The 14,656-nt window shown below is 50.0% G+C and overlaps 1 protein-coding gene across 1 annotated transcript in view; it reads left to right on the top strand.

The window, feature by feature from the left end:
- COTL1 (coactosin like F-actin binding protein 1) overlaps positions 1 to 14,656 on the top strand; it is a gene marked incomplete at its 5' end in the record, with an annotated part of 39,410 nt that overhangs the window by 16,073 nt on the left and 8,681 nt on the right. The window contains one exon of the mRNA XM_084257460.1: positions 6,176 to 6,333. Coding sequence (XP_084113586.1) covers positions 6,176 to 6,333 — 158 coding nt within the window. The remainder of the gene's footprint in view (positions 1 to 6,175; positions 6,334 to 14,656) is intronic.

Genomic DNA, 14,656 nt, shown 5'->3' with positions numbered 1-14,656 from the left:
AGTCTGTCATCATCCTGTGATGATCTCACAGAGCATTTGTTAATGCCGTGGGAGGATGGTCTTTTCCTGAACACGACTCTCACCTGGCAGGAAGGGGAGGTTTCCACAGTACTGAGTGGGGACCCTGAATGGGGACCCCAAGTGTGCGATCAGTTCTGCCTTGGATCTCCCTGTGCTGGCCAGAAGGCCGTGAACGGTGGCATTGACAGTTGGTAGGGACGGAGTCTTAACCTTGTCCTGTCATTGGTGGCCATCTCTGCTGGAGCTGTGCGAGACTGAGTCCCAGTTAGCGTGGCTCATTGTCAGAGAGGTGTCTAGAGGTGACCGAAGGAGCCCTGTACCCAGGCCATGAAGCTTTCTTGGTCTGTGGGATTCGGGTAGGGGAGAGTCTCTGGGGAAACCCGGTGTCTGTGGTGGGAAGATGCTCAGGACCCATGCCAGATGCCTCTCATTCTGTAGGTGACCGTGCTGAGAAGACAGGAAGCCCCTCTACACGCTCCTCTACACTTCCTTAAAATGAAAGGGGTGTGTGTAGGTGGAAGAGGTGGAGGCTGAACCTTGAGTGCTAGTTTTTCTGCCCAGGAGACCCTTTGTCTCCCTGTATTCTGGCAGGGCTGGAGGAGTTCTCCAGGTGGAAAGCCCCACACTTTCCTTAAATCTGTGGTTGGAGCCCCTGGGGCATCAGAATCCCCCTGGGGAGGTTCAGGCCCTCTTCCCTGAGTTTCTGAATTCTTATTTCTAAGAAACTACATGCTGAGAACTGCAGCTCTAGACTTAGGCAACTTCCAGCTGACAGGGGGAGATCGCACCTTGTCATTTCCCCTCTCTGAGTCTCAGTTTCTTCATCTGTGATACGGGACTGTGAGCCATGCTGATTCATCTTGGGGGGAGAGGGTGGAGGAAGAAACATGCAATTTTTTTTTTTTTTGGTGTGTGTGTAGAAGAGCAGGGGTGTAGTAGGCCAAATGTGTGGGGGGTGAGAAGATTCACCAGAGACAGGGTGGGGGGCAGAACAGGCAGCTCCGCTGAAATATACTGCTGAGGGGAGCAGTGGGCGAGAGAGGAAAGGTCTGCTGCGCCATGCCTGGCTGGAGATGGAACTCAGGCCATAATGCGGATAGTGCTGAGACTTAACCCCTAGGCCACCAGGGATGTCCCGCGTGCAAACATGTTTAAGCACTCAGAACAGCATCGGCGCATTGTGCACACCTAGAGCGGGTCCTCTGTCATCTCCAGGACGCCTGTTGGTCTTTGCTGGGTCCTCCAGGGCCTGCCACTGTACCTGGCCTTGGCCAGATGCTCATGGAATGCATTTAGTGCCTGCCTTAGACTGGGTGTGTGTCTAGGAGGGCCTACAGGAAGACTCAGAGGGGTGACTGAGCTTGGTGCTCAGAAGGTGGGAGCCAGGGCTGTTCTCTTTTGGCAGAGGGGTGGTGATGAACCTCAGAGGAGCAGTTTTGCTGGCAAGGTGGGGGTAGAAAAGAGCCACAATCCCATCGGCCACAGCCCTGTGTCTGTTTTTTTCACTTAATCTTCACCTGACGAGGTGGGTATTTGACCCACTTTACAGATGAGTAAACAGGCTCATGGACATTCAGGAATTGGTTGTGGGTACCAAGAGAGTCTGGGCTTCTGGTGGACTCTGGGACTTTTTCTCAGTACCTGGATGCTGTTGGGCGGAAGGTGGACAGCTAGAGCTGGACAGCTGAGCAGAGGAGCTCAGGTATCTGCCTCCTGGTGTGAGTGTGGGATCAAGTCCTGCCTGGTGTCCCCCATGGGGGTGATCCACAGCTGTACCCTCAGCTCTTCAGCCTCAGGTCTGAGAAGATGTGTCATTGACCTCATAGGGGACCACATGGCACTCTGGGGATGACAGCAGCCTCAAGTACAAACCTTCTCCCAGACAGTTTTGTTATCTTAGTGTACACACAGGTGCACATAGGGGCACACATACAATGCATGCGTACACCTTCAGTACACACACATGACACGTGCACAGAGACACACATTATGCACATGTGATGAGGGTGGGCTCTGCCTGTTGGTGGCTGTGCCCACATTGGCCTGTGAATGGTGTGAGCAGGGGCTACACAGGCAACCTGGTGTGTCCACTCTGGTGAGTGCTGTGCTGTGGCTGTGGGGCTGTGTTTGGGCTCCAGATAACATTACAGCGTGATCTGAGCTCTGTTCCTTCCTGGCTGAATAATAGTTCATTGTATGGATGTGCCATGCCCTGTTCATCCAAATGTCCATGGCTGGGCATTATCCAAATGTCCATGGCTAGACACTTAGTATGTCTCCAAAAAGGGGTGGCTTCACCCCCCTCCCCCACATCACCTGACCCTGAGGATTCAACATGATCAGTGCAAAACTCACCCGGCCAACCTGCTGAAAACTTCTCCCTGAAGCTGCAGTCGAAGAGGGACTGCAGGTGGGTGCTGATCCCAGAAATGCAGCAGCTTCTACAGAGGAACTGAAACCTACACAGCCTCATGTGGGGGTGCATACTGGGGTGGGGGCAGACAGAAACCCCTGGTCTCCGAGCATTTTCTGGCATGGTTGTGTTTGGGAAGTTGGTGCGCTGTTTGGAGCCAGTATATTTGGAGAAAAGGAGAAGGGGCAGCCCAACGTGTTTAATTAAATTGCAGCCTTGACCTGAGGGGGAGGCGGGGGCCCCATGGCTGCCTCCTGACTGGTTCATGCTGAAGCAACTGGAGCAAAGGAAAACTGGCAGTCTGTTTCCATGGCAACCACTCTATTTCCTGTCTCTACATTGCCCAGCCTGGAAGTTTGGGTTCCTGTGATTGTGTTTGGATCCCAAGCACCCCATCACTGGCACGTGGAGACATGCTGTTGCTTTGGGCTGGTGCCATTTTTTTGGAGACCCCAACCCTCCTTCCAGCCACTTGCCAACTCTTCCTCACCCCTCTGGCCAACCCCTGTGTACACCTCCGATTCTCCCTCATGCCTCCCCTCCCTTGGACCTGCCCCACCTCCTCTCAGGAAAAGCCCCTCTCACCTCCTCGGGCTGTTCAGGAGGCAAGGGTGTTCTCCCAATTAAACCACGTGTCCTGAGTTCCTGCCCCAGACCTGGCAGAATAAGATGCACAATACATCCTGCCCCTGCTACCCCGGACATGGGACACCTGGCCTTCATGGACCTTCCAGAACCACAGGCTGCCATTATTGAAATGACTGTGGCAGGACAGAGGTTTTCCTGGTGACTATTTGGTGCTTATTGGCCAGCAGATGGCTGACATTTTGGAAAACCCAAGAGGCACATTATGCACATATGGGTTTGCTATAGAGCTCCCGCCCAGCCTAGAAGGCCAGTGAGTCTGAGACGAACAACCTGCAGGTCTGCCCATGTGGTCTGAAGCCTCTGCTCGGCCCCCAACCTGGACAAGGTTCTGAAACTGGTTGGGCAGGAGGAAGTTCTGGTTCTCCTCCTGGCTGAAGAGAGAAAACAGTCTGAACAGTCACACTAGGGAGTTATTCAGCCAGAAAGGAATATATGCTTCTCACACTCAGTATGGACGCGCCTTGGAAAGAGAAAGCAAGCAAGACCACAGAGTGCGGGATTCCGTCTGGGGAGATGTCCAGAATAGGCAATTCAGAGACAAAGCAAATGTGTGGTTGCCTAGGGCTGGTGGAGGCGGGTGGCTGCTCATGGGTATGGGTTTCTTTTGGGGGTGATAGAAATGTTCTGGACCTAGAGAGTGGTGATGGTGGTAGAACACTGTGGATATACTACAGGTCCTGAATGTATGCTACAGTAGTTAAGATGGTGAATTTTCTGTTGACTTTTACCTCAAGAAGGGAAAAATGTCGGAAGGATAAACCAAAATCACCCCATTTTACAGATGAGCAGCTGAGGCTCAGATGCTTGGGAATTAAGCCTTCTAGGGCAGAAAGAGGGAGCTCTCACCCACACATGGTCTCCTCCCCCTGGGTCTCTCCTACCTTCCTTCCTCCCCATGGCCAGCAGTCACCAAATCCTGTGGATGTGGTGCGAGGAATGTCTCCCAGACTATTCTTTCTTCTCCATCCCCTTTCCTTGTCACCAGGGACGCCCACCCTGGTCAAGGCCCATAATGGGCACCACCAGACTCCTGTGGCCTGTTGGGGCAGTGTCCGAAAGGAAGGGGGCTGAACAGACAAGCCATTGCTGTGCCGGCCCTCGATGTCAGGCCTGATGTGTTACCTGGGGCACAACCCAGGACTTCTGAGCCTCACCTACCAAATGGTGACCTGGGTGTTGATGAAGGTGACATTGGTGTCGACCCTCACCCTCTTGCAACCTCATTGTGAAGAGCAGATGCCTCTGTGAATGGTCACTGTGATGTTTCCTTTTAGGTTATGTGGCATCCTGCCTGATGGTAGGGTTTGACCTTCTGGGGCAGGTGGCCATTCACCAGACAGTGCAGCTCTTCCCAGATGTGCACAGGGTTAGAGATAGTAACTGGGGTGATTTCATCAGCTCCAGACACATCTCCATTATGGCCCATGGGCTTGTGACCTGGGACCTTGGTCTAAACCTGCACTGTGTATCCATGGGGGCATCTAGAAAGATTGTGGGAAGTGAGGCATCTTGATTTTTTAAAAAAGATTTATTTATTTATGCATATTTATTTATTTATGAACTGGGGTACAGGCCAGAGGTACAGGGTGGAGGGTGAGAGGATCCACCAGAGACAGAGTGGGGAACAGAACAGGCAGAGTTGACTGAAATGCACTGCTGAGGGGAGCAGTGGACGAGACAGGAGAGGTCTGCTGTGCCATGTGGGTAGCTGCCTGGCCAGCTGGGGATTGAACTCGTGTTGCACAATGCTGTGCTTTACCCCTTGCACCACCAGGGAGGCCCATCTTGATTTTTTTTTAAATCAAAAAACTTCAAAAGTGGTCCTTTCAGCCTCGTAAGCGTCATGTAATTAGAAACACAGACCGGGGCCCATCCCACAGCTGCTGAATCAGCCTTCATGGTAGCGAGACCTGCGTGGTAGCGAGACCCACGAGCAAACAAATGCACACAATGTCTCAGAAGCCCCGCAATATCACTGGGTCCCTGAAACAGCCTCAAGGCAGCGCTGAAGTCACTTTGAGATCACACAGCTGGGCAGAATGGCTAGTACCCAAATAACAAAAAACATACAGCCTGCTCTGTGCCAGCCATCTCAGGTAGGGACGGAAATGCAGTCTCACTCGAAGTTGCCCTTAAAATAGGAAATATTTAGGACTTGAGTTGAGGAAGACTTGAGCACAGAATTTGGTGGAAAACACAAAGGGGGTTCCAATTAAACGGGGACACAAACTATGTCTAGAAATTGATTTCCAACTGGCGGCGACTCTGCTTCCCAGGGACACTGGGCCATATCTGGAGACAGTTTGGGCTGTCATTTTGGATTGGGGGCAGGACACCAGCATTGAGGGGGTGGAGGCCAGGGATGCTGCTCACTATCTGCAGTGATAGCCCCCCCACCAAAGAAGGATCCAGCCCCAGCATTAACACATGTGCACGCGTATTCCCACACTGTTTTGGTAGAGCAGAGCAGTGGAGTGGTGCAGGAGAATCTCTGGAGATTCTAAAATCATAAAGGCAGTGTGCAAGTAAGTTGACTTGTATACGCAGCCCAGTACAGCCACGTAGCCCTAGTGTTCCCACAAGAGTTGCTGGCATAGCACACCTGGTGGGACGTGTGCAGATTCCTTTAGGGCTGAACGTCCAACTGTGATGCTGGGCCGAGAGCAGCCCCATAGAACTACTTGAGCCCCATAGAGCCCCCATAGAACAGCCCCATAGAGATTCTCCTCAGTCCATTTTCCACCAGCGCTACTTCCCATCTATCCAGTTCCCAGCAGGGCCTCCCAGATTGCCCATAGGAATCACCAACAAACTTTTCTCCCAGTGAGATCCAGACTTGGAGCCTGGGCTATCTGAAGGCAGGAGGCTCTTGAACAACTGTGCAACCTGGGGAGTGTCAGGTGGCCCTGGCCACCTCCCTTTGCCCCTGTGGAACGGGTCTCTAAGCCTGCAGCACCCTAGCCAGGGTTAAAGGAGGGCGCGCTGGCCAAGGTCAGGGCTGCCGTGGTGCTGCTCTGGATGTGCATGCAGGCTGTCCTGGGGGACTTGGTTGTGGGTGTTTAACCCAGCATGGTGCCCTCTTTTTTGCTGCAGATGATGTGCGGTTGTTTGCCTTCGTGCGCTTCACCACTGGGGACGCCATGAGCAAGAGGTCCAAGTTCGCGCTCATTACCTGGATTGGCGAGAATGTCAGTGGGCTGCAGCGGGCCAAAACTGGCACGGACAAGACCCTGGTGAAGGAGGTTGTGCAGGTACTGTATTTTCTTAGGGCCTGAGGGAGGGGGTCAGACCCTACAAAGTGTCACTTTCTGGCATGGACAGAGGGGCTGGGTTTGGCTTCTGGGTCTGTGACTTCTCTGGTCCACTAGCACCACGAGTAAACTGTGACCAAAATTGTTTTCAGGGTACAAACTAGGAGGCAGGTAGTTGAGTTTGGGATCCTGACTGTCACATAGAATATGGCATCTACAAGACTACCTGTGGGGGTGGGGGCAGGCAAATTTTGGGGACGGTAAATGGAGGGATGACTAAAATGGCAGCCACCAGATTGAATGGTTGATCATCATGAATGATTCCACTGGTGGCCAGGGAGACCCAATGGGAAAATTCATGCATGCCCCTCTGAGCTGCTGGGCACACAGTAGGCATATAGTAACAATGTTGACTGGCTAAGTATCAACCAGATGGGTTTTTTTTTAAAGATTTATATTATTTATTTATGCATACAAGAACTGGGGTACAGGTCAGAAGTCAGCGGGGGATGAGAGGATTCATCAGAGACAGAGTGGGGAGCAGAACACGTGGATTTATTGAAATACACTGCTGAAGGGAGCAGCGGGCGAGGCACGAGAGGTCTTCTGTGCCATGTGGATCACCTCCTTGGCTGGGGATCGAACTTGTGCTGCAGTGGCTGTGGATAGCTTCATGGTGCTGAGACTTAACCCCTTACTCCACCAGGGAGGGCCCCCCTGCTGGGGGCTTTTGCAGAAGGTGACTGGGGATGACCAAAATGGCAGTAACCATTTGCTGGATGGTTGACAGTCCTGGCTGACTTCCACTGGTGGCCGGGGGACCCAATGGGAAAACTGAGTCTCTGAACTGCCTGGCTTGGTGCTGATGACATTTGTTGAATAAATGAATAAATGTCAACCTAATGAGGACCAGCAGAGGACTGATGATTTGATGGCCATGGAATAATCAGGCTGTATAGACAGTGGCACAGACTGGGTGGCTGAGCATGGCCCAGGTCTACTTATTCCCCAGCCCCTATTAGACGGAAAGGAAAGAGCAGGAGGTGGGTATACTTGTGGAATTCTCTATGGTAAAGGTTTTTTTCCCCTCATTCTGGCCATGATGAAAACAGACTCTATGGGAAACTTCCGAAGTGGTTCATTTGGGACCGGGACCTGGAGTCATGCCAAGAAAAGAAAACCTGAATTATGTATCACACTCAGCTAGTAAAAAAAAAAAAAAAAATGAGCTCTTGCCTTTTGCGACAACACGGATGGAATTTGAGGGGATAGTGCTAAGCAAAATCAGTCAGAAAGACAATTACCAGATGGTTCCTCTCCTATGTGGACTATCAACAGAGCAAAGGAACGAACAGATCACAGCAAAAATAGCCCTTGGACTGTGTGAAATGTGGTGGTTACCAGAGAGGAGGAGGAGAGGAAAGGAAAAGGAGGACAATCTGATAGCGGGCAGGCCACTAGCGCTTTGGTGGTGGGTGAGGTGAGGCTTATTCACACACAAAGGTGAAGGTGTAACCCCCAAATTTATATTACATTGTAAATCAATAAAATTTAAATTAAAAAAAGGGAAATCTGAATTCTGGAAAGATAAACCAAGGGCATGGCTAGGGAAGGCTAGGTGAGGGAGAATTATCTCTTTATCAAAGGGCCCTTCATTTTGCAAAGGCCCTCTCAAAACCCATGGCTGGGAGGTGGCAGCTAAGGGGCAGGGGTGTTCTTTCTTTGTGCGATGTTGGAAATGTCCTGAAATTGACTGTGTGATGGTTGCTCTTCTCTGTGAATAGACTAAAAGCCATTGAGTTTAAAAAACAGGAACAGGGGCCCTCCTGGTGGTGCAAGGGGTTGGGATGCAACCTACGAAGCTATCTGCAGTCACTGCAGCATGAGTGTGATCTCTGGCCAGGGAGCTGCCCACATGGTGCAGCAGACCTCTCCTGACTCTCCTGCCATGTCCCTCAGCAGTGTATTTCAGTCAATCCACCTGTTCTGTTCCCCACTCTGTCTCTGGTGAATCCTCTCACCCCCCGTACCTCTGGCCTGTACTCCAGTTCTTATATGCATAAATAAATAAATAAACCTTTAAAAAAATAAAGGGCCTCCCCTGTGGCGCAGTGGGTTGAGTGCAGCACTGTGGAGCTGTCCGCAGCCTCTGCAGCGCAGGTTCGATTCCCGGCCAGCCAGGGAGATTCCCACATGGTGCGGCAGACCTCTCCTGTCTCACCCGCTGCTCCCCTCAGAAGTGTATTTCGGTCGTTTGCCTGTTCTGCTCCCTGCTCTGTCTCTTGTGAATCCTCTCACCCTCCGGTGCCTCTGGCTTGTACCCCAGCTCTTGTATAAAAATAAATAAATCTTAAAAATAAATAAATAAATAAATAAAAACAGGAACAAAACACACACACACACACACACACACACGTACGCATGCACAGGCTGTCTGCATGTCTGCAGTGTGGTATCCTGTATTGGCCCCCGGGATAGAAAAACTGGTAAATTCAGAGCCACGTATGCAGCTTGGTTAATAACAATGATCCAATGTTGGCTTCTTAGCCGTGACACCTGTCACATAGGAATGAAGATGGTAACAACTGTGCAAATGGGGTGCAGGGCACATGGGAGCTGTGCTACTGTCTCAAACTTTTTGGTAAACTTAAAATTGTTAGTAAAATTTTTATTTAAAATATAATCCTAGGAAAGAATTGCTACCACTCCATTATCATGGCCTGTTTCTCCATCTTCCCTCCCACTCTGCTATGAAACTCCTTCTTTGGAGTTTCATTGCAGCCTGCAGATCATGCTCCAGTCTGTAGCTTTTTTGGCTTGTTTTTTCATTTAGTATAATTTCATTAATTGTGTGGCTTGGAGTGTTTCTGGTGATTGAATGTCCTGTTTCATAGAGCTCTAGAATGTACTACATGTTCCCCTGTTGTCAGCTCCTGAATTGTCATTCATTTTTATTTTTATAAATAAGTTCCAACCAACATTGAAATGCACGTGGCTCCTTTCTGCCTTCTACTGAGTTATTCCTCTGGAATACATTTTCAGGAAGGCGGGTTCTGGAGTTATAGGTGTGAAGATGTCTTTAAAAAGGTATGAGTTGTCTGATGGCCTTCAAAAAGGTTGGCACTACACATGGGAGATAATAGATACTCGCTAAATGGCATTTATTCCACATTCTATTCAGCAAAGTTACCATTGCTGTCTGTACCCCGTCAGTGCTGACACCCTGGCTTTGGAGGACCACCTGCTCTACCAACAGGCTATTTTTCTCCAGGCTAGTTTGGGTTTTTATGGCTAACAAGCTTTGGGGGTCTCCTGCTGACTTGCCCCCCTCCATGCTTAGCCCTCCCCTTGGCCACCCAGGGTGTAGCCAAGAGAAGGTACATGGAGTGAGAGTTTGCCAGATGTGTCCTTGGGCATCGTCTGTGGGATCTTCAGGTGCTCCTATCTCCTTTCCCTTTTAAAAATTGTGGCAAGATACCATAACATAAAATGTATCATTTTAGCTATTCTAAAGTGTGTCATCCAGGGGTGTTACTACACTTGGGGCTGCGCAGTTATCACCATTGTCTTGTTCCAGAACTTTCTCATCACCCCCAAAGGAAATCGTGTGTCCGTCAGCAGCTAGCAGAGTTTCCTTACAATCTAGAATTCTTCTCTATTTGGTTAAGTGGGCCAGTGATAGGGGATGATGGGAGGAAATGTGATTCTTGGGTGGGAACAGGAACCCTCAGCTGGGAGTATTGCTTATAATTCACTTGTTCGAGTTCAAATATGTTGTAGCCAAAGGGAAATTGTCTGGCTCTCAGAACTGGGAAGTGCAGGGCTTGCTCGCTTTAGGCATGGCTGGATCCAGGACTCAAGCAGTGTTTTCCTTTCATCTGTTTTCTCTGGGTTTGGTCTCAGGCAGCAGGAGAAAAGGTCCAGCCTACTGCAGGGGTTCTTCTGGGTCTTGATCCCCAGGGAAGAGACACCTCCTCCCTCAGTGTCAATCATTCCCTTAAGGGACACAATTGGCCCAACTTGGGTCACATGTACATCTGGGAGGGAGGTGGGGGTTTCATGATTGACAGCTCTGGTGTGATCCCAGTTCAAAGAAATAGATGGTAGTGGCTGAAAAGCACAGATTCCACTTGGGTAGGGGAGGGAGACTGCTTGAACTGCAGGTCCAGTAGAATGTTTTGACCATCACCCCTAGCATTTTCCACTCTGCATTTTAAAAGGTTTTTTTGTCTGAAGCTGCAAGACCTCACATTTATACTATGGTTGCAAAAATAGCCATTGAAGTTACAAAGGGTCAATTATGTCCACATAATGGGATCTTTGGGCAGTGGCTAAAATCCTGCCGATGCTGCACTTGAGATAGTTGCCCTCTGTTCCAGGGGATGCAGAGCAGCTGTTCCCTGAAGAACCTTCCAGACTGGTCATCCTGGATTCCATGTCTGGGACGGTCACCTTCCCAGCTGCTTCTGCTACTATTTCCATGTGAAGAATAAAAGGACTGACTATTAGTTGAAGGTTTTTAACACACCCTTGACTTTCATTGTCATAAACATATTGTTCCCACATCTCTTCCTTTGTATGGAAATGCAGAATGTGTCACTTGGTGTGGAGACACTGGAGTCAAGAAGGATGGATGTTTACACCACTTGCTGCCTGCCTGACAGTGGGCCAGTCGCCTTCCCTTCCTGGTCCTCCTTATAGAAAATGAGTGGAATAAGTTGACTTGCTGTGTCATATTCTGTTTTGACATATTCTGGGATTTTTTTCAACAATGCAGTACTTCATTTCTGATGGCTTATTACCTTTCAAGGAAGCCTGTTTTACTTAGTCAACAAAGAGACAGTGTCTGCTGTGGTCTGGCCTTTGGAGCCAGGTGACCTGGGTTTTGCTTTCAGCGCCACCTGGTACTATGTGGCCTTGGGCACATTGCTTACCCTCTCTGGGCCTCAGTCCCCAGAGGTCTTAGGACTGTGGTGGGGATTTTATCAACATATATAGAGAAAGTACTAGAACAGTATGTTCTGTAAAGACCGGGAAGTAGTAGCTGTTATTCCCAGTTTTCCACTGGCAACAGTTCTGCCATGTGTGGCTTTGTACCTGTGGGTTCTTTTCTTAGGAGATGGTAGACCCACACGTTGAGCCATGGGCCGAGACTCTTGTTGAACCACTTTACCTGGTTATCTTTTTTTTCTTTTTAATGTATGTATTTTTAAATTTATGCATGCAAGAACTGGGGTGCTGGCCAGAGTTGTGGGGGTGCGTGAGAAGATTCGCCAGAGGAAAAGTGGGGAGCAGAACAGGTGTATCTATTGAAATACACTGCCAAGAGGAGCGGTGGGTGAGACAGGAGAGGTGCTGTGCCATGTGGGTAGCTCCCTGGCCTGGGATCAAACTCGTAATGCAGTGGCTGATGATAGCTTGGTAGTGCTGAGACTTTTAACCCCTGCACCACCAGGGAGGCCTTTGCCTGACTTTCTTGAAGAGGGCTTGTCCCAGAGTCATGACTGTCAGCAACTCGGGAGGTGCTGGCATCAAAGAGTCACACCTCACCTGGCTCTGCCACACAGGTGCATTGGCATACAGGGAAACTGAGGCCCAGAGCAGTGACAGGACTTGTCCTAATTAACACGCTAATGAGCAGCACAGTGGGCCTGGAGCCCCGAGGAGTTAAAAGTCAGGTCTGTTAGCCTTTTTTCAGAGTCACACACTGAGAAGTGGAATTGCCTCTATGACTGGGGAGTGGGGTCAGGAGGATGCACAACTGGACACAGGCCAGCAGGGCCACGGGCAGCAGAGGCTGCTGGGTGACAGGGACACCTGGACTTGAACCCATGAATATGCCCAGTGGACAGCACACATGGTGCTTTAGTCCCCGCTGTCGTCTGCTGCACAGACTTGCCCAGTTGGTGCCTGGGGCAAAACACCTTCCTGTTCTGGCACCTCTGTGGATGATGTGGACGATGCCACTGTGAGGGTTGTGCCCATGCTGGGCGGGTCAGGCGTCTTGAGACAGAGCAGCATCCGTCAGTGATGCATCGGGCTTGCTTTGCCCCTACTGGCTTAGTCACCAGATGCTTTTATTTTGTTTTTAACCCCATGCAAAAGCTCACAAGTCCAATACCCAGAAGGCACATCTTAGCTTTCAGCGGTGGTGAGAGAGGATGGCAGCGATTTCCTCTGGGAGAAGTAGAGGCTGGCAGGACACATGTGTTAGGGATGGCGGGCAGCTGAGCATGTAGTCCTCATCTAAGCCCCAGGAGCAGGGTTGCCTTAAATTCTGGCCCTCTTCCCATCCTCCAGGACAGATGTACCCAATGCTCCTCCAGGGGCACTTTAATGTGCCAGCAGGGGAATACAGTAATAGCAGTGTCCACGTGTCTGATGCTTTTGAGAACTTCTCACTACATGGCTGGGCTCACTACACGGCTGGCCCACTATTTCCACTTCCTAGGTGAGCGCCTGGGGAAGTCAAGTGCTCTGTCCAGAGCCTGCGCGCGGTGGAGCTCTGTCTGCAGCCAGGACCGCATGGTCCCAACGCCCTACACCATCACATCCCCCAGAGCCCTCCAGCACCAGGAAAGATGTTCTGGGGCCACAGGCCTTCTAGAGACTTTACTTTTTCAGGCTCACTTGGATAGTTTGGCAGGAAACCTTTTACATTTATCAGTTCTCAAATGTTCCTTGATGATGGAAACTTTTCTTTTTTTTTTTAACTGATCACTGGATGTCATTACTTGAGCTTATTAAGAAAAAAAATGCTATGTCAAATGAAAAGAGCAGGGCTTGGGGTTAGAGGGAAAGTGAGATCCAAGATGACATTGCAGCTTCATCAACTCTTGGCTTGAGGATCTTGGACAAGTCGCTTTATCTCTGGAGTCTGTTTTCACTCAGGGAAGAGGCAATGCTATTTTTCACAGAGCGGTTGGAAGGATCAAAGCAAAGCAATCGGTGTGAAAAGGGTTTCTCCATTTTGGTGAGTGGTAAACTCCTATTCATCCTTTAGAGCCCTACTTTTTACCCCGTTCTCCTTCCAGTATCCTTCAGAATGAATTGTTTCTTTATCTGTTTCCACTCTGGTCTGGATTCCTTGAATTATAATTCATCTTGATTAAGCAATAACCCTCGTGCCTAGAAAAGCATTAAAACAGGTGCTAAAAGTTGAAGAAGTCTATTCAGATAGATTCTAGATATATCTTGTTCTTTGGATATTCCTAAGTCAAAAGCTAATACCTGTTCAATAATTTTCTTTGGGTTGAATTAAATTGTGGGGACTAGTTACATGCAGGGAAGGGCTTGGGGGTGGACTGGAATCTCCAGAGCTGCTGCTTTTGCAGTTCAAGCTGCATGTGGGGAGCTGAATGTGGGGAGCTACTGCTCCCCCTTGCAGAGCATCAGTTGCCACTGGCTCTCTGGAGGATCGCCCTCCAAAGGCTTTCAGCCATCTGTTTTCATGGGGCGTGTTTACACCTCTTCAAGCCCGTGGTTCATGGAGAAGCCTTTAATTTTTTTCAAAGCCACACCTGTGCCTGGGCTCAAGCACGGGGCTTTTTGATGTTCATGCCAAATATTTAAAACTCAGACCACCTGATTAAAAATAAATAGTTCTCAAGCAGCCTGTGAACAGGGTGCCAGCTGAGTATTGGCATGTCACCTGGCTCATCCGTGAGCCAGTTGCTGTGCCTGCTCCCAGTATTCAGATGAGAAAACCAAGACTTAGAAAGGGCATGTCCTTAAGCCAAGGTGAATGTCCAAACCAAAGCCAGATGGCGGGGAGCCAGTGGGAAGCCCTGCAGCCAGCTCCTGCTCCAGCTTCTGAGAAGTAAAAGTACTTAGGAGAAAGGAGACACCCACATGCTGGGTTGAGCTGGGATGTAAATGGAAGCACAGAGCTCTGCCCAGTGCCCTGGGGCTGGGTGCCCTTCACACAACCTCAGATGGATCCCAGCCTGGACCAACCATCCTTGGCATGTTTCCTGCCTGATTGCCCCCCATGCCTGACACCCCATGCCTGATCTTTAACACTGTCCGGAGTATGCAGTCTCCCTGCTATGGGGACGCCCAATTAGAATGCTCCAGGTCTTAACTGCAAGAGCCCGGAGCTGATCCTGATGTTCCTTGTGTGTGAAATGCATACCCTGTGCTGCATATTGGGATGGAAGCTGCCTGCTCTCTACATCTCTTTCCAATGTTTTCTTCCTATTTCTCTTCCCTTCTTGGGCCTTGCCCCCACTTCTGTCCGATTCTTGTTATCCTTTGCCCCTGGACATTCTGCCTTTTGAGATTCCCTTCCACAGATCTCCATTTTCACCCCCATGGTGGTGGC

The sequence above is a fragment of the Talpa europaea genome (genome assembly GCF_964194135.1).
Source record: "Talpa europaea genome assembly, chromosome: 16".
Taxonomy (NCBI): Eukaryota; Metazoa; Chordata; class Mammalia; order Eulipotyphla; family Talpidae; genus Talpa; species Talpa europaea.
Note: the sequence above shows the minus strand (reverse complement) of the source record. Positions and strands in the feature narration are given on the sequence as shown.